Source organism: Apodemus sylvaticus, chromosome 5, assembly GCF_947179515.1.
Source record: "Apodemus sylvaticus chromosome 5, mApoSyl1.1, whole genome shotgun sequence".
NCBI lineage: Eukaryota > Metazoa > Chordata > Mammalia > Rodentia > Muridae > Apodemus > Apodemus sylvaticus.
Window position 1 is genome coordinate 103,752,845 of NC_067476.1, and position 23,597 is coordinate 103,776,441.

Here is a 23,597-nt window from a genome sequence, read left to right on the forward strand (position 1 = left end):
GGAAATACATGCACCCTGAATAGATACATAGGAACATATCCGATCTGTCTCCCTTCTGAGGACACTCAGAAGGATTAAGGCTGCATATAGATGAAAGGTGGATTTATCTGGACCAGCAGATCATTTTTTGGTGACAGGGTCCTAAGTGGGAAGGCCAGGACTTCAGAAGATGAAGACAGGAAAAGTTTAGCATTAGAAAGTATTGGACAAGCTGATGACTTGCAAGCTTTATTCAGAAGAATAGCATCTACATTCAGAATCTGCAGAGAATACCATACAACCAGACAAAGTCAACAGAAGCAAATCAAGCAGGTTGCACAAAGGGAACACAGGGAGTTTCAAGAGCCTTACAGACCTAGCACATGTCAGCCTTAGGACAGCCTGGTAGCTAACTCCAGTCTCTACAGAGGGGAAGCCAAATGCCCAGTAACTAAAACCTTAACTCTTTTGAGGCCCTGGCCACCAGCCCCGGACTGGCTTTGCAAAGTCTGTTCTTGGGCAATGACAAAGAGCTAGGTTCCTGTTGTCCTTTCCCTGGGGCCTCTAAGAAAAGAATTGGATTGGCCTGGCTCTCAACAGTGGACATTTAGTTGAAACACTGAGGGCAGACAAAGAAGTGTTAGTTTAACCTCTGAATCATTGTGGGTTTTGTGTGTTCTTTGTTGCTTCTCAGGTTTTCATGTCATCCTTGCACGGGACCCAGACTTATCTTCACTCTATCATTCCAATGTTAGCACATGTGCTGCCAAATGTAAATGTTTTGCCTGCTTGTATATCTGTGTACCTGATGCATTTGGAGGCCAGAAGAAGGCATTGGATCCCTGGGAACCGGAATTACCGATGACTGTGAGCCTCCATGTGGGTGCTACGAGTCAAACCTGGGTCCTCTGGAAGAGCAGCTAGTGTTCTTTAAGTGCTGAGTCATCTCTGCAGACCCACATCTTGTTCTTTTATGTTAATAAGATGCACTGCTTATGAGACCCAGAGGAAAGATTCTTCTCTTTCCTTAATAGCTTTTCTGGCCTAGAAAGGAAAAATCACTAAAAATAACTCTCAGGGGCTGGAGAGATGGCTCACAACCATCTGTAATGGGATCTGATGCCCTCTTCTGGTATGTCTACAGTGTACTCATATACATAAAATAAATAAATCCAAACAAACAAAAACAACTCTCAAAATTATACCAAAGCCCAATAGAATTTTAGAACAAAAATATTAAAAATTGCAATAAAGAATCAAAAGTTGTGTTCTAATTTCATCAACTGTTGCAAATCTGCCATTAATAAAACTAACCCAGCAACCATTTATTTCCAGTACATGCAGAATGCTGCTCTGATAAAAATGTCTAAATGTTCTTTCTAATTAACAAGAGTTTTAAGAAGCCAGGTGGTAGTGGCGGCGCACGCCTGTAATCCCAGCACTCTGGGAGGCAGAGGCAGGCAGATTTCTGAGTTCGAGGCCAGCCTGGTCTACAGAGTGAGTTCCAGGACAGCCAGGGCTATACAGAGAAACCCTGTCTCAAAAAATCCAAATCCAAAAACCAACCAATCAAAGAAACAAACAAAAACAACAACAACAAAAAAAGAGTTTTAAGAGGTAAAAATGAGGTTAAAGTTGGAAAGCATGCTAAATCTTATAATTGCTTCCAGAAAACACAAGTTAGTTCTCTTGAAGAAACAAGTCCAGGCCCAATTACTCATGATGGGCTGCCTGACATAATAGGCCCTGCTGCACTGATTTGGGTCTGGCACACACCAACACTCTCTGGATGACCTCCTTCTACCTTTTTATACCCACAGTAATGAAATTATAATGATTGCTGAATGAAATGAGTTTAGTCAGGTCTGATTTGACTTCTGGTACTATCTACAACACAGGTGAGAACACAAATTTGAATCGGTCTCCTCGGACTTGCTCCTGAAAGCTGGACGTAGGTGTGGTAAACTCACAAACAAGAAGCCTATCTGTCATGCTACAGGCAATTACCTAGCACTTGGCCCACTGAGAGCCTTGCCAGATGCTGACCTGTACGCCAAGACTCATGCCACAACCAATGAGTTTTCCAGAAAAGGCCATTATAAAGTCTCAGGAAAGTTCATCTACGCCCCTACTCAGTTTTTATATTAACTACCTTCCACATCCATATTATGTGCAAAGTCATAAAAAAATATTTAGAGAACAGGGACTCTATGTCATAAAGTCCACTAAGAAGTTAAGATTAATGGTTAATAATAATCAGCTGGATACTTAGAGAATTTCAAGATGCTACCATATCCAGGATTGTACTAGTGTAACAGGTCTATCAAGCCACTACCTCTTGGTGACAAAGCTCATGTTATATACAACTCACATGACAGACTAGGTCTAAAAACTCAGAGAATGTCTTTACTATCTTCAAAACTTAATAGGGACAGATTGTCTAATCATTTAAGAGATAACTGAGGGGAATTTAATGGCTTTAGATAAGATACACTACAATCCCAAGATTCTTTCATGCTTTTAAATCTTCACAAGTTGCTAATTGCTACTTGTGGTGTTTGAATGGGAATTCCGTGTACCAGCTCATGAATTTGAAGGCTTGGTCCTCAGATGGTGGTGCTGTTTGGAGAGGCTTAAGTGTCTTTCCTAAAGGAAGCATGTCACTGTGTGGGAATGAGGCAGTTGTGTGTGTGTGTGTGTGTGTTGGGGTGCTTTGAGAGGTTAAGGCCTCTCTTTGTAAGTTGCTGTTCTGTGCTTATGGTAAAGGATATGAGTTTTCAGCAGTCTTGCTTCTAGCCACCACACCAGGATGGTCTATCTCTGGAACCAAAAGCCCAACTAAGCTCTTCCTTAAGTTGCTTTGGTCATGCTGTTTCTTTACAATAAAGCAAGAAAAGTAATTAATAGTGAATTGGGTAATGCAGCTCAGCTCTAATAAGAAGCCAGCACAACTGCTAGGTCAGAGGGGGTTAAGGAAAAGAAACAATTCCTAAAACAACCTTAAGCAATACAGCAATGTAGTATTAGTGTTCTGCCTTACCACATGTTACATGCCAGCACCTATGGCCTTGGCAGAATGCACAATGTCAACCTGTAGACTGGCAGAGAAAGAGCCACAACTACTGTGGCTTACTTCCTACTCCCCATCCCCACAAAAACACAGCCTCTTCTTATAGCACTTGTGATAGTATAGTACTTCTTATCTGACTTGTGGATTGATGCTGCCTATCTAAGCTGCTTGGGGGCTCAGAACAGTGTCTGGCTGACAATGAAAGGTAGAACAAGATCTGGAACAAGCATCATTCATTATAGCAGGTACAAAATTAAGGCATTAAATGTCTGGTTTATTAGCACTTATAAAGCTAGATAAATATAAAATATTAGCAAAAACGTGATCAAAAGCACAATTTCCAAGTTGTACTTTTTCTCATTGTTAAAGTTCTCTGTGTCCAAACTAAAAGCACAAGTCTTTAGACTGCAGTGTTCCTTTCAGACTGTTCGTCCATTGCAACAGGTCAACACTATATTACTGAACTATACTCAACTGTGTATTTTTGCCAAGGATCTGTATGGAACTTTTTCCAAAATATAATCTGGATCATAAGATCCAGGTTTGGGTTTTTTTTTTTTTTTAAGCTAAAAGTTGTTGTGACTCAATAAATGGCTAAGACTTGAAAATTGGATGAATCCCAGAAAACTGGACACATGATGCTGAGGCCCCTAGGACATATGCCACTCCTTGCTTTATTTTTATACTCAATGTTGGTCTGTATTTTAATCATCCTTTTCATGGTCTATGCTCAATAGTACAGTAAGGAAAAAAGGTGTTGGGAGTGTGGCAATACAAGCAAATTCATCCTTGATTCCTGAATATATCAAGTCCAGTCTTTATTGCCCTGAACTTAAGGAAGAAAGATCTAATGCCACTGTGTGGGGGTTGAAATAAGTACCAAAGGAAAAACAGTTCCCTCCACCTCCAATAAGCAGGAGCTGCCTCTCCTCAGGAAGAAGGGCACTGCTGTGGTTATGCAACATTAAAGGCCATGGCACAGACGTTGTGTCGATCTGATACTCAGAGCTCAATCCTGTGGTCAAACTGATAACCGTCACTCCAGGAACTGAGGAGGAATGAATCCAGACCCCTCCAACCAGAAGCAGCTTTCCATTAAATACATGCGCCGTGTGAGAGTATCTTGGGGTAATGGAGGGCTGGATGTCTATTGATTCCCAGAGGAAGCCAGAGGATATGGGTCTGAGAAAGAGTACAGAGCTCAACGGTTCCTCAGAAGCCCCAAGACCTCCAGCGATAAGTGCTCCCCCTTGCCAACTGCAGGCACTATGGGAATGCCGACCTTCAGGTGATGTGCCTTGGACTGGGATTTTGACCCAAGCCATTGTCTCTACATGTAGAAAACGACAGTCGCTTAGTACGGGTTCCGCCACACTTCGGCCACCATACACAAATAAGTATCTTTGATTCTGATAGTATACTTCCGTTGTTGAATGTCGCCAACATGACAACATGGGATCTTCTTCCAAGGCAGCCTTTGTTACCCTTACATTCTGACCCTCAGGACAATTATCCTCACTTTTGTATAAATCAAGTTGGAGAGCCCCAGCGGCTGGACTTACTGGGGATAGTCTCCCTCCAAGAACCAGAACTTGAGTATCTGAAAGCCTTGTCATGGTGTGATAAAGGCGGCCATCCCACTGGCCTTCAGTCCCCAAAGTACTTAATTGGCAGCCTTTCCACTCAGAGTCACAGGATCTTGAGAGTAAGTGAAACCTGCTCACTCGGCAGTGTCGTCCTTCTTGTTCTCCAAAGCCTCCTGCACTGAAAATAATGCCAGGGCTCAAGAGGACAGAGGAATGGCCATATCGCTTCAGGCTTGAGTGCTGGTGGTCACTAGTGACTACTCTGGCAGAAAGAAACCCTGAAGGCGAAGCAGGATCTATCTGAAAAGAAGCCTCTGAGGGCAGAAACACTGGAGTTTCTGACAGAATGTCTCCTCTAGATGCTGCCAGGATGAAATAGTGGGAACACTTCAGATGCCACTCCTCAAATTCATCAAAGGGCTCAAGTGTCTCGACCCGCTGGCGCTCATCTGCCGGGAGAAGGCGGTGATAGAACTCATTCAGGTCCAGGGCGCTGCAGGCAGTCCAGCCAGCTTGAAGGAAGCGCTGGCGCTGGGCCTCCACGTCTGGAAAGAGCTCCAGGCCATGCAGGGGTGAGTGCAACCGCCGAAAGTGCTGCAGCATGATTTGACCAAAGGCATCACTCGGCTTCATCTGCTCATAGATCACGAAAAGGGCGTCGGGGAAACGCTGGGCAGCCCAGGCGATGAGGGCTGCAGCACTGGAGGGCTCCAGGTAGGTCAGCACCGCCTCGGCCAGGAGCAGCGTGGGAGAGGTGCTGTCCAGGCCAGCGCTGTCCAGGGCCTCCCCTAATCGCTGGAGCTCCCGCAGGTCAGCGCCCAGGATGCGGTAGTCCGAGCTCTCAAAGCACAGCGTCGACGCTGAGTCCCCGATCTTGAAAGGACCGGTCTGCGCACACAGCTCCGGGGTCTCCTCGATCCTCTTCGCTTTGAGCCGAGACACGTCCGGGAAGTCCACCTCCCAGACGGCGGCTCGGGCCAGGAGGCCCGCAGCTTTCAGACGAAAATAAAGCGAGTCGGAGCCTGAGCCCAAGGACAGGATCTGCGCCCTGGTCGGGGACGGGAGCCCGCCAGTGAATTCGAGGAAGGCGCGCACGCAGTGACGCACGGCGCGCGCGCGCACGTAATAGCCGCGGTGGATAAGCGGGGTGCGTCGCACCGGCCCCGGGACCAGCAACGCCGCGAAGGCATCGCGCACGTATCCGTGTGCGGCTAGCGATCGCTTGCTGAGGGAGCTGCTGTCGTTGGTGCTCTGGACCGTTCCCGCCCGGCGCTGGCGGCTTCGCGGGCCCATGGCCAGAAGGTGCTCCGCAATACTCCACACAGAACACTTACCGAACTCCAGCTCACCCGCTTCCGTGTGCGTCACTTCCGGGCAGATCGCGCTGTGCCAAAACCCGCGAGAGACTTTTTGACTTTTTTCCTTCCAAAAAACGTTTTCCCGGGTACACGCCCTCTGCTTTGTTAACATCTAGCGCTTGGGGAACACAGGTTACCACTTGGTACAGGCATTTTCTACAGGGAAAAACTTGTGTAGATCCTCGTATTTGAGAACGTTTTTAGGTGAGTTTGAGGCTGACGATCTGATAATCCCTTTGGTCTGGCAAAAGAGGATCAGCACTTCGGATCTTCAGCAGTCAAGAATAGATTGGTCAAGTAACAGTTTTTCCTTTATTTAATGTTCTCGTTGCGAAAGTGAGCTCATTTAAATCTCAAATTGGCCATATGGAAAGTGAAGGAGACCTTTACAGATAATTACTGATAATTTAACCCCCGACCCCGTACATGCTATTGATTCTCATGTATTCTAAGTTCTGGGCTAGGTCTACAGTGAGTAAAGTATTCAGCCTGTCTTCACTTATAAAATGACACTCCTCTGTACTCCCAAGACTCTGATTCTTATGTAGTATTAATATGTCTGCTGAAAATCTCTATAGAAGAGATGTGATTATTCCCTGTGGCGTTGTTGAGTTCCCCCTTCCCGCTTTTTTAAAGGGAGCAACCCAGGTTGGAGTTTTAAAGTTTCTACATTGGGTGCCTAGGAGATATCAGTAAGAAAGCAGTCCCAGAGATAGATGTGTAGAAACTTTATCATTTACTAATTTTGTGTCTGCTTGGATTACGATAAGAAATAGAAAGACTTTTAAGAATGGTTAACTCAACAGTAGCGGAGAGTATGACTTTTTGGAGTCTAGCTGGATCAAGAAAAAGTTTCTATGAAGATATGGTTATTGGAAAATGTTTTTTGTGTTAGGAGCTCATTAGTGATCTTAGAAAAGCAGATTCTGTGGCAGAATGAGTCAGTGAGTGGGAGATATGTTAATAAATGCGTCTAGTCTACCAGGAGGAGCAGAGACAGGAGGCAGGGAACACTAGCCTCCATCCAGAGACAGGATCTGCACCTGACAGACCCAGCCCATTTAAGGCAAAGTGTTTTGTCCAACATGAATGTGAAATAAAGTATTCCCTTGTGAAAGCTAGTACATGGTACATGTGCAAGCTGACCTGGCCGTACCCAGGAGATTAGAGGATCCCAGAGTTAAAGAGACAGACTAACGCTGGATTTTTAGTTTTCCTTTTTTTTTTTTCTTGTTCATAATTTTTACTAGTCATTTGCCTGCTGCAGACACACCTAAGTTAGCTTTGCTTTGCTTAACTTAGTGAGAGCAGTGGTGTTTCTGTTTGCATGTTCGATCTGAAAATAGTTACATTTGTTAATACAGGTGAAAGGGATCCCAAAGCCATACACAGAGCAAGTCTTGATAAAATATGGCCTTCTGAAGAAAGTCCAGCACCGCAGAGATTCTGACTTTGATAAGTTTATCATCCAAGCCAAGAACAAGAGCAAAGAGAAACTTCCTTCTACTAAAGTGATGGAGGGCGGACAGCAGTGGCTGGGGAAGACAGACTTTTATGTCCAATTGCCAAAAGTGGTAAGAATTAGCTACGGAATTCTTGTCACTGTATAATGGCTTTTGTATTATTTTCCACAAAAGAGAAATAAAGTTTATGGGTAAAAATTGTAGAAGGAGCTCGCCTAACTAGTATAAAGGACAGCGAGGAGCCAGGCGGCCAGGGCCTGGCACGGGGCTGTGAATCGAATAGGCTCTGTTAACTGACTGTGCTCTTGCTTTAGGAGCTCCACGCCCACTTGAACGGCTCCCTTAGTTCCAGGACCATGAAGAAACTAATAGCCAAGAAGCCACATCTTAAAGTTGATGGCCACATGACCATGATTGACAAGGGAAAGAAAAGGACTTTAGAAGAGTGAGTTTCAGGGAATTGTGGGAATTTTTTGTGTCTGTGTTTTGAGATTATAATACATAAGAATCAGATTTTTAATACTTAAATAGGGTAGACATCTGGCGTGAAATTTACAACCTAACACACAGCGCTTTTCCAACTGTCAGACTACTGACAATGTGGTTAATGATTTATATTGTTTGTTATATTGAGTTACTCCTTAGATTTGAAAATAAAGATAGATTGATTTTTCTCTATTTGCTATTCCTGGCGGGATTAAAGAATAAGAATGACTATTTCATACTTTTCAATATAAATAAGTAATATCTTAGCTATTAAATCATCTTTCTAGATCAATGTAATTTTGAAAAAAAGTATCCTATAGTTTTTTGTAAATTTAAATATATACTTACTATTAACCTCAAATTTACTAATTAATTCCATTCTAAGAGTTTTCTTAAGTAACAAGTTTTGTTGACTGAAGTGTATTAAAACATTTTTTTCATTTGTAGATGTTTCCAGATGTTCAAAGTTATTCATCAGCTTACTACTAGTGCTGAGGACATCCTCATGGTGAGCCACGGGGGAGGGTTAGAATGGTGACTCTTTGCCAGGGACCTGGGTTCGATTCCCAGCACCTAATAGTATTGGGACCCCTCTGTAAATCCAGTTCCAGGCATCTGACCTCCTCTTCTGACCTCTGTGGCACTGCACACACATGGTGTGTAGACATATATGCAGGAAAAACATTTATGCACACAAAACAAAAATAAACTTTAAAAAAAGAAATATTTGTCTTCAGATAGGCTTACTTTTTTTAAAAAAGATTTATTTATTTATTATATGTAAATATACTGTCTTCAGACACCCCAGAAGAGGGCATCAAGTCTCATTATGGATGGTGGTGAGCCACCATGTGGTTGCTGGGATTTGAACTCAGGACCTTTAGAAGAGCAGTCAGTGCTCTTAACTGCTGAGCCATCTCTAGCCCAGGGCATTACATTCTTATCTGTTCTTTCTCTGTTCTTTTTCATGGAGCTCAGACTAGCCTCATATTTTTTCTGTAGTTGAGGCTGACCTTATATAGTTGAGTCTTCCTTTCTCCACCTTTCAAATCCTGGGATTACAGGTGTTTGCCCCCATGCCCAGGTCAGTAAGGAAAACTGACACATGTCTGTAATCCCGCACTCACCAGAACTCAAGAGGACCACAAATTCAAGGTTAGCCTGGACTGTATAGCAAGATTGACACCAAGAGAGGGGGAGGGAGGAGACATACGGAAAAGGAAAAAAAAAATACAATCTGTGTCTGGAGAATTAACTTTGAAGTAGTCAGGTTTTTTTCTTCTTTGCAATAAGCATGTTACTTGTATTGATTTCTTTATAGAGAAAAATTAACTTTAATAATTTAATAATTTCCTCGCTTCTTCCTTTTTCCTTTCACCCACTTCTTTTTTTTTTTTTAAATAATAACAGACTTTATATTAGCTCTCAGGCCAATGTCTTACACTGATTTTTAAAAGAATTGTCATGAAAAAAAATCTGTTCAGCAAAAGTGAAGTGTGTACTCCCAATGTTTCCGTCACTACATCAAATACGTAGGGGGACATAAGAGATACAGATACCGCCCTTGCTTCTGGGGCTTTGTCAATGGATAGAACCAAGGAATTCAGTAAGCCCTCTGTTGCAGACAGAGCTAGGGATTCATAGGCATCCAAAATGATGCGATCTCATTATCCGCTCAGCAGGTGCCAGGGAACACTGTCTACCACGAGAGCTCAGGTCTTACTTTATTAATGGACATTACAGGGAGAATGATGAAATTCCAGGTCTCAGAGCTCAGTATTCTGTGAAGAGTACTGCTATGTTTACCTGCTTCATTTTGTTTCAGATTGAGAGCTGGTGGAAAGCTCGTAAATGAGATGAGGCATAAAGATAGTGTGCGTTTGGTGTAGTGCTGCTGGCACAAGCATCTGCAGGTGATAACAGGGAAGTAGCCACGTGTTACATGACCATCCATAAGACTGGAGATTACTTGCTATAGAAGTGAGATTGTGCATCATCCTGGCTGTTTTTTTCCAACTCGACACAAATTTAGACAGACCTGGAAAGAGGGAGTCTTCATTGATAAAATGCCTCCATAAGATTGGTCTGTAGGGAAGCCTACTGGGTAATTTTTGGTTAATTATTCACGTGGCAGAGTCTGACCCTCCATGGCAGTATACCCCGGCTGAGCAAACCATGAGAAGCAAGCCAGTAGGATATGGGGGTTCATGTAAACCCTGCTTAAGATGACCTATGTAATATAAAAGAGTCAGGACTGGAATATGAATGAAAAATAAGATGCTCTACAAAGGCCGGGCACGGTGGCTGACACCTTTAGTCCTGGCATTTGAGGGGCAAAGGCAGGTGGATTTCTGAGAGTTTGAGGTCAGCCTGGTTTATGTAGCAAGTTTCCCAGAGCTGCATAGTATGATCCTACCTCAAAATGAACAAAACAAAACACATCTATAAGGTACTAGATATGGCACTTGGTACAACTCTCTGAGGTAACTTTTTTGTTCCTTTTCCAGGTGAAAATAGACTTAAAGGGGTTAAGTATGGCCAGGTATAATGGTGGATACCTGTGATCTCAGCATTCAGGTGGCTGGGGCAGAAGCATTGTATTGTGAGTTCAAAGCCTGCCTAGACTAAATTTTGAGACTTTACCTCAAAAGCAAAACAAGGGTAGAGAGCTGAGCATGTTGGTTCATGCCTTTACTCCCAGTACTTGGTAGGCAGAGGCCTCTGAGTTTGAGGCCAGCCTGGTCTACAAATCAAGTTTCAGGACAGCCAGGGCTACACAGGAAAATCCTGTCCTGAAAAACTAAAACAAACAAAAAAATTCTTTTGGGGCCAGGCAGTAGTGGCACACGACTTTAATCTTATCATTGGGAAGACAGAAGCAGGCAGACCTTTGAGTTTGAAGCTAGCCTGATCTATAGATCTAGTTCCAGGACAGACAGGGCTATGCAGAACAACCCTATCTTGGAAAAACCAGGGGAAAAGTCATTTTTGGCTTTTATAAGGGCAAAAAAGTGGGTGCAGACATTGTATTGCTAAAAAGTGAGTATAGACATTGTATTGCCATGACTCCTCTAAGTGCGATCCTGTTAGGTATTGTCTGTAGAATCAGCCAATGTTTGTTTCTGTGTTAAGACACTGCCCTTGTACACAGTCAAAGATGATTAAGATTGACATCACAGCTGAAGGTAACTAGGGCAGACCTGTGGGACCCTCAGTCTGGTATCTTTCCCATCAGATTTATCTCAATTTGATATTTCTTAGGATTGATTGATGGCAGGAAAGGAAAATGTGTATTATATTAGATAGTTCTGCTTTAACACACACTTTTTTGCCTAAGAGGAATTTTCACCAAATACTTCAGAGAACAAGTTAGCTTTGCTTGAATTTGCTAACAAATACAAGGTATTCCTAAGTAACTTGTATAAGAACCTTAAGCCACGACTATAGCTGACACAGGTGATGTCTAGACATCATAGTAGCAGAGCTGTTTACTTCTGTCTGGCCATTCCCCAGCACAGTACAAATATTGCACAGCTCAATGGCTTTGACTCATTTTTCTGTCTTATCTGCTATTATAAACACTTGGAAGTCAAGGAATGGCTTAAAGAAGGGAAGGAAAGTCAGGCATGCTACTAGGCAGGCAGAGGCAGGAGAATCCGGTAAGTTTAAGGCCCACCTAGAATATCTGAGACCCTGTCTCAAAAAAGAAAGAAAGGAAGGAAGGGAGGGAGGGAGGGAGGGAGGGAGGGAGGGAGGGAGGAGAGAGAGAGAGAGAGAGAGAGAGAGAGAGAGAGAGAGAGAGAGAGAGAGAGAGAGAGAGAGAGAGAGAGAAAGAAAGAAAGAAAGAAAGAAAGAAGAAAGAAGAAAGAAGAAAGTAAGGAAGGTAAAACCATGGCTGATATGCAGACCTAGTTTTCAGATGGGAATGGGGGTCATGGAAAATGTTGGTGAACTGACATAGGCTGCATTAGGGATGGAAAAGCAGGCAGTCCCTACCTCCTGGGAGGTTTCCAACAGGCTTTGCCAATGCAGTTTAATAAATGAAATGAAACTGTAGCACTTGGCTGTTCCATTGGGCGCCTTTCTATAGCATTATCAACACTGTGTACCTTTATTATCAGGTCACAAAAGATGTCATTAAGGAATTTGCCGATGACGGTGTCAAGTACTTGGAGCTGAGGAGCACTCCCAGAGGAGAAAATGCTACTGGTAAAATTTAACTAGACCTGGGTGAATATCCTGTTCTGCTTCCATGTGTCCTGATCATACAAGGTTCCTTTTTGTTCCCATTACTCAAAAACAAATATCTTACAGTGTACATTAGTGATGCTTCAAATGGCTTCTTAAAAGTATATGTGGAGCTGAGACCCAAGTCCAGTGCCTCACACACTGTAGGCCAGTGACCTGCTACTGAGCTACAGTGATGTCCAGCATTCATAAGTTACTCCTGAAGAAGTATGACACCTATTTAGGAAATAGCCCCTCTTTTAATCTTATCTTCCTTGTTTAGGTTTTGGTTTTGTTTTCTTCAAGAAAAGGACACAGCATATGAGAGATGGCTCAGTTGGCAAAGTACTTGCATTGCAAGCATGAGGACCTGAATTCAAGACCCAGAACCCATGGAAAAAGGCGGGGCATGGTGCTCTGCATTAGTGGTTCTTAGTACTAGGGACATGGAGACGGGCAAATTCATGGGGCTTAGTGGCCAGCCAGTCATCAGCTCAGCCCCCTGCCAGTGGGAGTCTGTTTCAAAAGGCAAGGTGAATGGCACCAGAGGACTATCTTAGGTTGTTGTAACTGGGTTTATAAAAGGAAATATTTATCTTTATCCCTGGCTAGCTTCTGAATGAATGAGACTAAAATTATTAGATTTATTTAATCAGCCTCAGAACAATTACTGGGGGAATTACCCCTAATCTATTTTTTATATGCCAGATTGGCTAATATCTAGCTGCGCTCCCCAAATACTTGCTGTTTGAGTCTTTCCTGGGTTTTTTTCTGCTCCAGCAGTCTCCTGGGGGGGGGGGGGCATTCACTCAGCCATGGACTCCTAGTCCATCACATGAGACCACCATGGTCCGTCATGGAGACCACCTTCTTTCTCCTTCTGTCTTCTTCTCTCCTCATGGTCCTCACCTATGACTCCTAACCTGGTAACCAAAACCTCACCCAGTAATTAGCTGTAGCTTCCTTTATTTAATGAGTCAGAGAAGATAGGTGATCAAAGTTTTTACATCATTTGGCATATGTGAGAATCTGTTCATTGGGCCTATGACCCAATACATCTTAGGGGCCAGTATGTAGTATTTGAATATATAGCAGCACCAGACCAACCCCCAGCAGGTTGTCCTCTGGCCTCCACAGATTTGCATATACACACAAACACTCACTGAAAGTATAGCCACATACACACATAGACACAAAGGACATCACCTTTGCATTGTCTCCAGCAAAGGCTGTTGTTCCTGCTTTGTGAAATAATATCACTGAATGGTTATACTATTATATGGCAGTCTCTGGAAAGTCTAATACTCAGAGACTCTTTAGAGACTAGTAATATTAGGTTAGAAGCAAGGTAAAACCTCTGGAGACAGAGTTGAACTGGGTATGGTGTGTAGAAATTTCATAGAACTTTCCGTAGAGCTGTATAAGGCCAGGCATAGTGCCTCCCAACGTAAGACTCAAAATCAAGAGAATATTGAGCTTTTGCTCAGAGGCTAGGGGCTTGATTTGTTTTGTTTTGTGTTTTTCATCAGGAGATATTCTATACTATCACTGAATCCCTCTTGACCTGTAGGGACCCAGGTTAACTTACACCATGATGTGTCAATTAAGGACCAAAATTTGAAGCTATTCAAATAAATGTTGAAATGGAAAATGCAGATTATCTAACACTTTTAAACTGTAGAATCAGTTTCAATTTATACAGTGTGGCATGTGCATTCCCATATGTAGTAACATATACACATACAAACATGAATAAAACTAAGAAAACAATATTTGCAGCCAGATGCGGAGGTATATACCTTTAATCCCAGCACTTTCGAGATAGAGGCAGGTAGATCTCTGTGAGTTCAAGGCCAGCCTGATCTACAGAGGGAGTTCCAGGCCAGCCAGAGCAACATAGTGAAACTCTGTCTCAAAAAGAAAATTCTGTTTGCAAAGACACCTCTAGGTGGAATTAGCAATGCAGTGTTACATTAATGAACATATAAAGCTAGTAGTATTTTATATGCTAAAAATACACATGTGTACACAATAGTAAATAAGGTATAGTTACCAATTAGTAGTGGGATCGTGGTTACTACTTTTTATTCTTTATAATACTCTGTTATACTTGAAGTTTTCCCACAAAGCAAGCATTTATGACAAGTAAAAGGCAATTTTAGAGGGTCTTCTGGAACAGTCTTGCATACTCAGACTTGGAATGGCATCTCCAAGGCCCTGGGTACGAGGCACATGCTGATCACGCCTGAGGGAAAGAAACTTGGGATTTTTATTTTCTTTTCTCTAAACTAGAAAAAAAAATCCTGTTAAGTAAAAACATCTTTTAGTTATTTATTTTTTTGAAATGGTCTTTGTAGACCAGGCTAGTCTAAAATAAGATCTTTTAGCCTCAGTCCCCCAAAAGCCAAGATTATGGTAGTACCACAATGCTGCCAATTACTTATTTTTTTAAGTTAAAAAATTACTATTGTGGCCAGGCAGTGGTGGCACACGCCTTTAATCCCAGCACTTGGGAGGCAGAGGCAGGCAGATTTCTGAGTTCGAGGCCAACCTGGTCTACAGAGTGAGTTCCAGGACAGCCAGGGCTACACAGAGAAACCCTATCTTGAAAAACCAAAAAAAAAAAAAAAAAAAAAAAAAAAATGGCAAAAATTACTATTGTGTAAGAAACATGCTATAGCACACATGTGGAGGTCAGAGGACAAAGATTAGTTTTCTTTCTTTTTTTCTTCTTTCTTAACATCCCAAATATTGCTTGGCCCCTCCCTCACAGAGTCCCTCCCCCCAAAATTAATTTTCCCATGGGCTTGTATTATTTGTCATTTGGGTTTTTTTTTTCATTTTCTGTCTTTTATGTTTGCTTATGAACATTTTTATAAGGCACTTATAAGGCACTTTTTAACTCTGTCCTTTCAGTTTTATTGAAATACAGTTATCATTAACTGCTGTGGTATCACATCATGGTAGGTTACTCTGAAGAAGTAGAAGCTGAAGGATCACGAGTTTGAACCCAGCTGGGGCCACATTTTTAGGGAATAGGACTGTGACTTAGTGGTAGAGCATTTGCCTAGCAAACATGATGTCTTAGGGTCCATCTACAGGTCCACAAAAAATACTGTACTAAAATGTTTCTCCTTGGGGGCCAGAGATATAGCTTGGAGTTTAAGAGCGTATCTGCTCTTGCAGAGGACCAGGTTGGTTTCAGCTCCCATATCAGGTGGCTAACCACAACGTGTAACCCTAGCTCCAGCCTCTGTGGCTTCTGTGGGTACTCATACACATCTGTGCATAAGCACACTCACACAAGATAAAACGTTAAAAGATGAAAGTTTTCCTAGAGGTAGTGTTTCATTTGTCTTTATCCAGGCCCTAGCATGGCACACAGTGAGGTTCACTCAGTGATGTTGTTTGAAGGATTAATAGGTGATAATGTCTTCACACATGTTCCTCTGTGCTCTTTCAAGGGATGACCAGGAAGACTTATGTGGAATCCATACTTGAAGGCATAAAACAATGCAAACAAGAAAACTTAGATATTGATGTTAGGTAAGAAGATGGTATATCAACAGTAGTAACCTTTTTAAAAAACAGAATGTGATGTTTTAATGTCTTGTAAAGGTAAGATGGATTTTTTAAAATCAACTATTATCTGATTTTTACCTACAATACAAATAAATAGAAACCTGTTGCTTAAGATGAGAACACAATTCTGAATTTAGTCCCCTGGCAGTAAAATTCTAGTATTTTTGCTCACGTTGAGTATGGCTTCTCACTGCTGTTAAGCTGAAGTGGACTTTTATAGCTACCTGCATAGTCCCACGAGATCTGGCTGCCTTTCTGCACTCGCTGTCTCACCCACAACTCTTAGTCTGTATTAGCTTACTCTCTCTCCTTCTCATCTCTCAGGTCCCAGTTTGGCTGTTATTTTCTCAAAGAGGCCATTTTGACCAGTCTATCCAGCATGTTTCTGACATGGTCTCGTGTGGCCCAGGCAGGCCTCAAACTCCACCCATTCTCTGATAGCTTTGTGGTTCTGAGTTGCCCTTACTCTCCAGCTGAGTCAGAAGAAGGCGTATGAGATTTTTTGTTTGTTTTGTTTTTTGGATTTGGTTTTTTCGAGACAGGGTTTCTCTGTATAGCCCTGGCTGTCCTGGAACTCACTCTGTAGACCAGGCTGGCCTTGAACTCAGAAATCTGCCTGCCTCTGCCCCAGCAAGAAGGCGTATGATTAAAGGTAACCTTTCCTGGGATTAGTTGGTTTGAAATTGGTAGAGGTTTTTGTTTTGTTTTAGTTTTCCAAGACAGTTCTATTGCATCCAGACTGGCCTTGAACTCACACTATACCCAAAGATGATCTTCCTGCTTCCACCTTCCAGATACTTTGATTATAGGCACACATGCACCTATGCCTGGTTTCATCTGTGATTTTCTTGATCATATCTTCCGCCAAGTTAGTATCAACTCTAATTTTCTTACATTAAAGGTATTTGATGGCAGTTGACAGAAGAGGTGGCCCGACAGTAGCCAGGGAGACTGTCGAACTTGCTAAAGAGTTCTTCCTCTCTTCCGAGGGTACAGTTCTTGGCCTTGACCTCAGTGGAGACCCAACTGTAAGTTACTATATTTTCTCTCCTAATGGCAAAATCAGTCAGTGGGGTGAGGGCTAGTTTGGAGCATCATATTATGCAGTGGTGTCCAGCAGACACCAGATAAAGCCCTGCTCTGCTCTAGACTACCAGAATATATCACATGGCTTTTCTTAAAAGAATACCATAAAAATAGATCATAACTATTATTAGATATGGCCATTCTCCATTCTTTTAAAGACAATTTACAACTAGTGACAGTCTCTGTATGCAGAAGTTTAATTGCATTTTGCATAATGAATAGAGAAGGTGTTAAGAGTGTAATCATGCCATAAACCTCTTAGAAAGAAAGGTTTCATGAGCTTCCTGAGTGAAAGATTCAAACAAAAATCAATTCTTGGGGCCAAATAATTCTTTGTTATGAGCTATCTTTGATGTTTGTTTGTGATTTATGTGTGTGTTGTTGGTTTTATTTTTTAATTATGAAAGCTTTCTAAACCAAGTGAGTTCTCCAAAATACTAAACATCTGTGTCTTTCAGAAATAAAAATTTTGGCCTGTCATATCCAACTTATGTATTAAACTTAGCTCACTGGTACTGGACTTAAGATTCAAGGTCAGGGATTTTCTTTCCATGGTGTATTCCCGAAAGTGTCCAATATTATGCTCTCTCTAAGCGAGAGGTTCAGAAGAAACCAATGTGCCATCATTTTACCCCTTTATTGGGGTAGAGCCTCAGATACCCCAGTGTGCTCAGACTTCTCATGCGCCCTCATTTATCTTCAAGATAGGACAAGCAAAAGACTTCTTGGAGCCTCTTTTAGAAGCTAAAAAAGCAGGTCTGAAGTTGGCATTGCATCTTGCAGAGGTAAGTACTGTTATAGAGTGGAGAGGACAAATTATAATTTAAAAAGTAGAGTTGTTTGTAAGTAACTATAAATAAGCCTATCTTAAGAAAAACACTTTTTCCTTTTCTTTTTATGAGGTATGGTCTCATTTAACCCAGACTGGCATGGAATTCACTTTGTAGCCAAGAATCATGTTGAACTTCTGCTCCTTGTGCCTTCACTTCCCAAGTGCAAGGGTTTCTGGCACGTGTTACAATGTTATTTAAAAGACATCTTTAAAAGGGGGAGTTAGCAGTATTTTTAAATGTTAATTAAAACATTAAGACATAATTTGCTTTAATGTTACCGTTTCTAAATTTTTTATGATTCCCATTATTTTTTAACCAGTTATCTCTGGCCTGTGCTTAGGATCAGAACCTGCTTGGTATCTTAGTTTCTTATTTGCTGCATTGAGTATAAAATAGTTCATTTAAAAATGTTCTGGCCAGCTGGACAGTGGTGGCCTTTAATCTGCACTCAGGAGGCAGAGCTTGGCAGAGCTCTGAGTTCAAGGCCAGCCTAATCTATAGAGTAAGGTCCAGGGCTCCTATAGCCCTGTCTTGAACACTCCCTGCACCCCTCCCCCCCAAAGAAAAAAAATGTTCTTGACATTTGCCTTCTAGTCCATCTAGGAGAAAAATGAGCATAGCTAGACATTTCCTGATTGTAGTGTGTCCATGGATAACCTTCAATACACAGCATGAGTGCACTGAGAGAAGTGTGAGGCTCATAAAGTTAGATTTTCCCCCATCTAACTCCACCATCCCAGATTGTGAATGTTTCCAAAAATACTTTTTTGACTAAAAGTCTTATATGCCTGAAGAAATTTCAAGTATAAGGAATTATAGCACCAAAGGAAAAGGATGTAAAGTCTTCCCAAGAGGTGACATTAGTGTATGTAATTCTTTTTTCCTAATATATGTGAACACATGTACACACATATATACATATAGAATTAGGATCTCTATTTTATGTGTGGAAATTTGTTTCTCTTAGCTTTTACATCTTTATGTTCACACTTCATAAGATTATTATTAGGATGTAAATGATTGATACATCTAAGAAGGTTTGAGAGGGTTTAAGTAATTATGTTTTCTAAGAATGTTGGCATTCACTATTCAGAGGGCAGAATAAAATACCTCAGTTACCAGCAGAGACCACTGATTCCCTCTTCTCAACTTTTCTGAAGATTCCAAATAAGGAAAAAGAAACACAGATGTTGCTGGGTCTACTTCCCGACAGAATTGGGCACGGAACATTCCTCAATGCCTCCGAAGCAGGGTCTCTGGATCAGGTGGACTTTGTGAGGCAACACCAGATACCTCTCGGTAAGATGGAGAATGTCATGTTGCCTAGACAACCCTTTAGCCCTTCTTTCTCCAGGCCCTGGATTGCAAGATTTATATGGAAAAGTACTGATCTATAATTCATATATTACAAAGTAAGACACATGGCATGTGTGCTTTCTGGGTCTCATTTAAGTGGTGGAACTTTTAGACCCTATTAGAAAAGTTTTAGGAGGGCAGGTCTGTCTCTTTGTCTGTCTGTCTCTCTGTGTGTGTCTCTTTCTGTTTCCCTGTTCCTTCCCTCTCTTTTCCCTTTTTTTCCTTCTCCCTTTTTCTGTTTCTGTCTCGTCTCTGTGTTTATCTTACTGGCTGCTACAATCCCTAGTGCTGAAAACTCAGTCTTCTGTTGTTGTCGTCATCACTGTTTTATTTAAGAAATAAAGGTCGGCTGGAGAGATGGCCCAGTGGTTGAGAACACTGAGCCATCTCTTCAGAGCAGCAGTTCTATTCCCAACAGCCATGTCAGGCCGCTTACAACCACCTGTAACTCAAGCTCCAGGGAATCTGGTGCCCTCTTCTGGACTCCTCAAGGGCCTACACTCACGAATATACACTCACACACAGAAAATTAGAAAATAAAGGTCATTTAGAATTTTGAAGATGACTATAATAAAATTAACACATAGGTCCAATGAGATGGTTCACAAGTATCCTGCCAACTGTGATGACCTGAGTTCTCTGGAGACTCACAGGTTCCTTTCATATTCTCTCTCTCTCTCTCCCTATCTCTAAATAAATGTAATTAATATAAAATTAATGTTATGGAAATGTATAACATTTACTTAATAATAAGTATTATACCTAGGCATGGTGACACAGGCCTATAACCCTACCATGTAGGAGGCTGAGGCAGGAGGATTACAAGTTTGAGACTATCCTAGATTAATTCGGGAAACTTGTCTCAAAAACTAGGGAAATTGGTGCTGAAGAGGTGGCATAGTGGTTAAGAGAAATGGTGCTCTTCCAGAGGCCCTGGGTTCAATATCTAGACCCCACATGGACGCGCACAACTCTCTGTAGCTTCAGATCCAAGAGGATCAACATTATCTTCTGGCCTCCCTCCTCAGGCACCAAGCATACAAGTGACACATAGACATACACAGGCAAAACATCTGACAAATAAAATAAAAATTAGAAAACATGTTAAGAAATTAGGAAAATTGTAAACATATTTTTCCATACCAACTGACCATTGCATACTTGCTTGTGAATGTTTATGAAGTGATAACTTTGTTGCAGTCACACCATTTGCTGAGAATAAAGCAGTAAACAAAGTAGACAGTTTCCTTCATAAGAACTCATCAGAAGACAAAACTACATCTCAAAAAAAGTCAGTTTTAGGCCAGGCATGATAGCATACCTGTAATTCCAGGACTGCAGAGGCAGGTAGATTTCTGTGAGTTCAAGGCCAGCCCGGTCTACATAGTAAGTTCCAGGCCAGCCAAGGATATATAGCCAGACTTTTTCTTAAAACAACAAAACAATGGATGTAAAGCCCTGTGAAAGATTGTGACAGGCTGATTCTATTCTAGGCCTGTAATCTTTCTCTCCATCTTGGTAAAGCAAGGGAAGCAAATCACTGTGAAGAAAGCATTAACTCCTTGTTGGGTATAGTGGCAATCACATCAATAATACATATCTCTGTACAAGTGCATTATCTGAATTACACTTTGTATGTTTCTATGTAGTGTTGGAATGAATGCAGAGCTTCGCATGTGCAGGGTCGGCCCTCTTCTGCTAAGGTGCATCCCAACTCAGAACTACAACTCCCTTGTCACAAGTAATGAACAATTCATTTTGTGGAGTAATGAAACTGCTTAAATCAGCAGCGTTTGGAAGGATTCTTGTGAATCTGCGTGGTGGTCACTGAATGAGTTCACTTACTTGTTTTTAATAGGATTTTCCCCTTTCTTCTAGAACTTTGTTTGACCTCAAACATCAAAAGCCAGACAGTCCCTTCTTATGACCAGCATCACTTTGGATTCTGGTACAGCATTGCTCATCCTTCTGTGATCTGTGTAAGAAGTATTATAGTTCTGCTTCTTTAACTTGCTACATTGAATTAAGTCATATATTTATTATCTTGCTGGTTGCCTTCTCTGGGTGCCTAAAGGAAATGTCCCAATAGCAGAGCTAGAGGGTGATGGGGAAGGAGAGGCTGCAAAGGGCTCAGATGATTCCCATTTGGACAGTATTTGGGGAATCTTTAAAAGCCACAGGACCCTTGCTTTATTTGATCTTGGAAAACTCTTTATGTGCTTTTAACATGCAGCCGGGGTTGAAGCACTCTGGTCTTTTTTTTCTTTTAATATCAACAAGTTTTTTACAGATGTGCATATTTATAAGTTCTTGTTTAGACTCCTAAAATGGGAAAATAAGATTCTGAACCACAAAGAAAAGTTAATTTTTACAAAGCGTCTTATTTTGAACTGTTCTTGTTTCCACGGCAGACCGATGATAAAGGTGTTTTTGCGACAGACCTTTCTCAAGAATATCAACTGGCAGCAGAAACATTTAATTTGACCCCATCCCAAGTGTGGGATCTCTCTTATGAATCCATCAACTACATCTTTGCTTCTGACAACACCAGATCTGAACTGAGAAAAAGGTGGACTCACCTGAAGCAGAAAGTGTTAAATTCACCGGGCAGTGGTGGTGCACGCCTGTAATCCCAGCACTTGGGAGGTAGAGGCAGGCGGATTTCTGAGTTCGAGGCCAACCTGGTCTACAGAGTGAGTTCCAGGACAGCCAGGGCTACACAGAGAAACCCTGTCTCAGAAAAAGAAAGGAAGGAAGGAAGGAAGGAGGGAAGGAAGAAAGAGTTCAAACTTTAATGAGGTGAACTACTTTTGATTATCCAATGTAACCAAGATCTTCCTGCCATGTGTAACCCACTCAGTTACTGCCCACTTGAAATGACTTCCCTTGAAGTTCAGTAGCCAAGTATATATGGGTTGACTATATATGCTGACTCCAGCACCTTCATATGGTAAGTGCTCAGTAAATCTCAGACTAAGAGCCTTGAGGTGTTGCATGGCTGTGTCCATGCTGCTTGCTGGAGGGTTGTTAAACCCTCACTCCCTAGTGACTCTGTTTTTGTACTTAGTGTTCTTTTGACATTCATGACTGTAAACCTTCTGAGAAGTTGAAACTCTTTGTCTTCAAGGAAATATCTGTTTTGTTAGGTTTAATCAGATTCCTTCTACTTCCTTTTACCCTTTCAAGTATGATTTCTTAAGACTGTTGATGTTAGGCCACAGTGCACACTGCACCGTTTGTGTGGGTGCCTAGTTGTCAGGCGACTATAGTAACAAAGCTAGAATCTGGCTTTGCCCTTCACTTAATATCATTAGAAATATATAAAGGAGGTTGGAATAATCACTTCAGTTTAAGAAAACAACAACTGACTTGAAATAAGAAAGACACATAGCCGGAGCTTCTGGTTTAAAATCAGCTTCTTTCGTGGAAGCTACCAGGACCTCCACAGTGCTAGGACCCCCTTAAAAGATCTTTGTAGTAATGGTAGCATTGTGGCTTCTAGGGGTTTTAGATCACCAATAATCCCATGCCCACATGATGGTCTATAGCCAGACTTACATAAACACACATATACCATGGCCACATTAGACAAGAGTAGTTCTAAATGCAAAGAAAAAAAACTTTAACAGATAGCAAATGTCTTGGTTAGTTTTTTTCACAAGCTAGAGTCATTTGGGAAGAGGGACCCTCAAGTGAGAAAATGTTCCCACAAGATGGGCCTAATCAGTTAGTGGGCCCGTGCCATTGAGGGTGATGCTCCCCTTAGGGACATGGTTCTGGGTGGAAGCGAAGGACCTAGAACAAGGCATAAAGAGCAAGCCATAGGCAGGACTCCTTCATGGCTTCAGCTTCAGTTCCTGCCTCAGCATCCCAGGATGATGGACTACAAATTCTAAGAGGAAATAAACCCTTTTCTCCTTAAGTTACTTTTGGTTATGGTGTTTTATCACAGCATTAAAAACACTAAAACAAGAATGTATGCTTCAGTTGCTCTCCTAATTATAATGCGTGGTTTCCCTGATCTCAGAGAAGAAACCTGGTGACACCCTCAATGCAATTTTAAGGTTGAGATTTTTGTATCTGCCTTTTAGGGCACATGATAAAGGAAAGTATTTAAACTTTCATAGTTCTTAGATATTGTTTTATAAGCTTATATTTCTGACTATATCCACTTATACAGATAAAAATCTGCAAACTGTAATCTTTTTTCTTTACTGTGTTGGGAATTGAACCCAGGCTGCACACATGCTGGGCAGGCACTCTCTTACTGAGATATATCTTCACCCTCAAGGTAGGCATTTCATAGCCTTCAAAGTGTTAGAGAATAAACATTGACAGAAAATCAGTATGTATAATACCTCCAGTGGAAAAATATGGAAAAGTAGTAACAGTGCTAAGGAACATGAGAACAGATGACAATATCATCTCGACAATATCATCTAGTGCACATTTTTGTGCATGCCTCTTCCGCAAAGGCTGTAGTGTGAAAGGTTCAGAGACCTGGGCTCTTGCTCCCCTTGCGCTTCTCTTAGGCTTTGCTTTTGCGTCTCTCCACCCTCGGCACTGGTGGT

At 41.8% G+C, this 23,597-nt stretch overlaps 2 protein-coding genes across 6 annotated transcripts; one reads left to right on the plus strand and one right to left on the minus strand.

The window, feature by feature from the left end:
• Positions 1–212: 212 nt before the first annotated feature.
• Positions 213–5,928, minus strand: Lcmt2 (leucine carboxyl methyltransferase 2). The gene has a single exon (XM_052183367.1). It carries the CDS (start codon positions 5,926–5,928, stop codon positions 3,868–3,870), a length of 2,061 nt encoding a protein of 686 aa, XP_052039327.1. The 3' UTR covers positions 213–3,867.
• Adal (adenosine deaminase like) lies at positions 5,841–22,952 on the plus strand. Of its 5 annotated transcripts, XM_052183376.1 has the most exons (12): positions 5,944–6,197; positions 7,358–7,567; positions 7,771–7,901; positions 8,390–8,450; positions 12,064–12,151; positions 15,634–15,715; positions 16,653–16,779; positions 17,542–17,622; positions 18,831–18,988; positions 20,676–20,791; positions 20,905–21,005; positions 21,438–22,952. In XM_052183376.1, the coding sequence occupies exons 2-12, from the start codon at positions 7,508–7,510 to the stop codon at positions 21,654–21,656; spliced, it is 1,224 nt and encodes a 407-aa protein (XP_052039336.1). In that variant the 5' UTR covers positions 5,944–6,197; positions 7,358–7,507; the 3' UTR covers positions 21,657–22,952. The 5 variants fall into 5 exon arrangements, with proteins under 5 accessions (XP_052039333.1, XP_052039336.1, XP_052039332.1 ...); XM_052183373.1 differs by lacking the exons at positions 5,944–6,197; positions 20,676–20,791 and adding an exon at positions 5,841–5,937 and having other exon boundaries at positions 18,831–18,969; XM_052183372.1 differs by lacking the exon at positions 20,676–20,791 and having other exon boundaries at positions 5,949–6,197; positions 18,831–18,969.
• Positions 22,953–23,597: the final 645 nt, after the last annotated feature.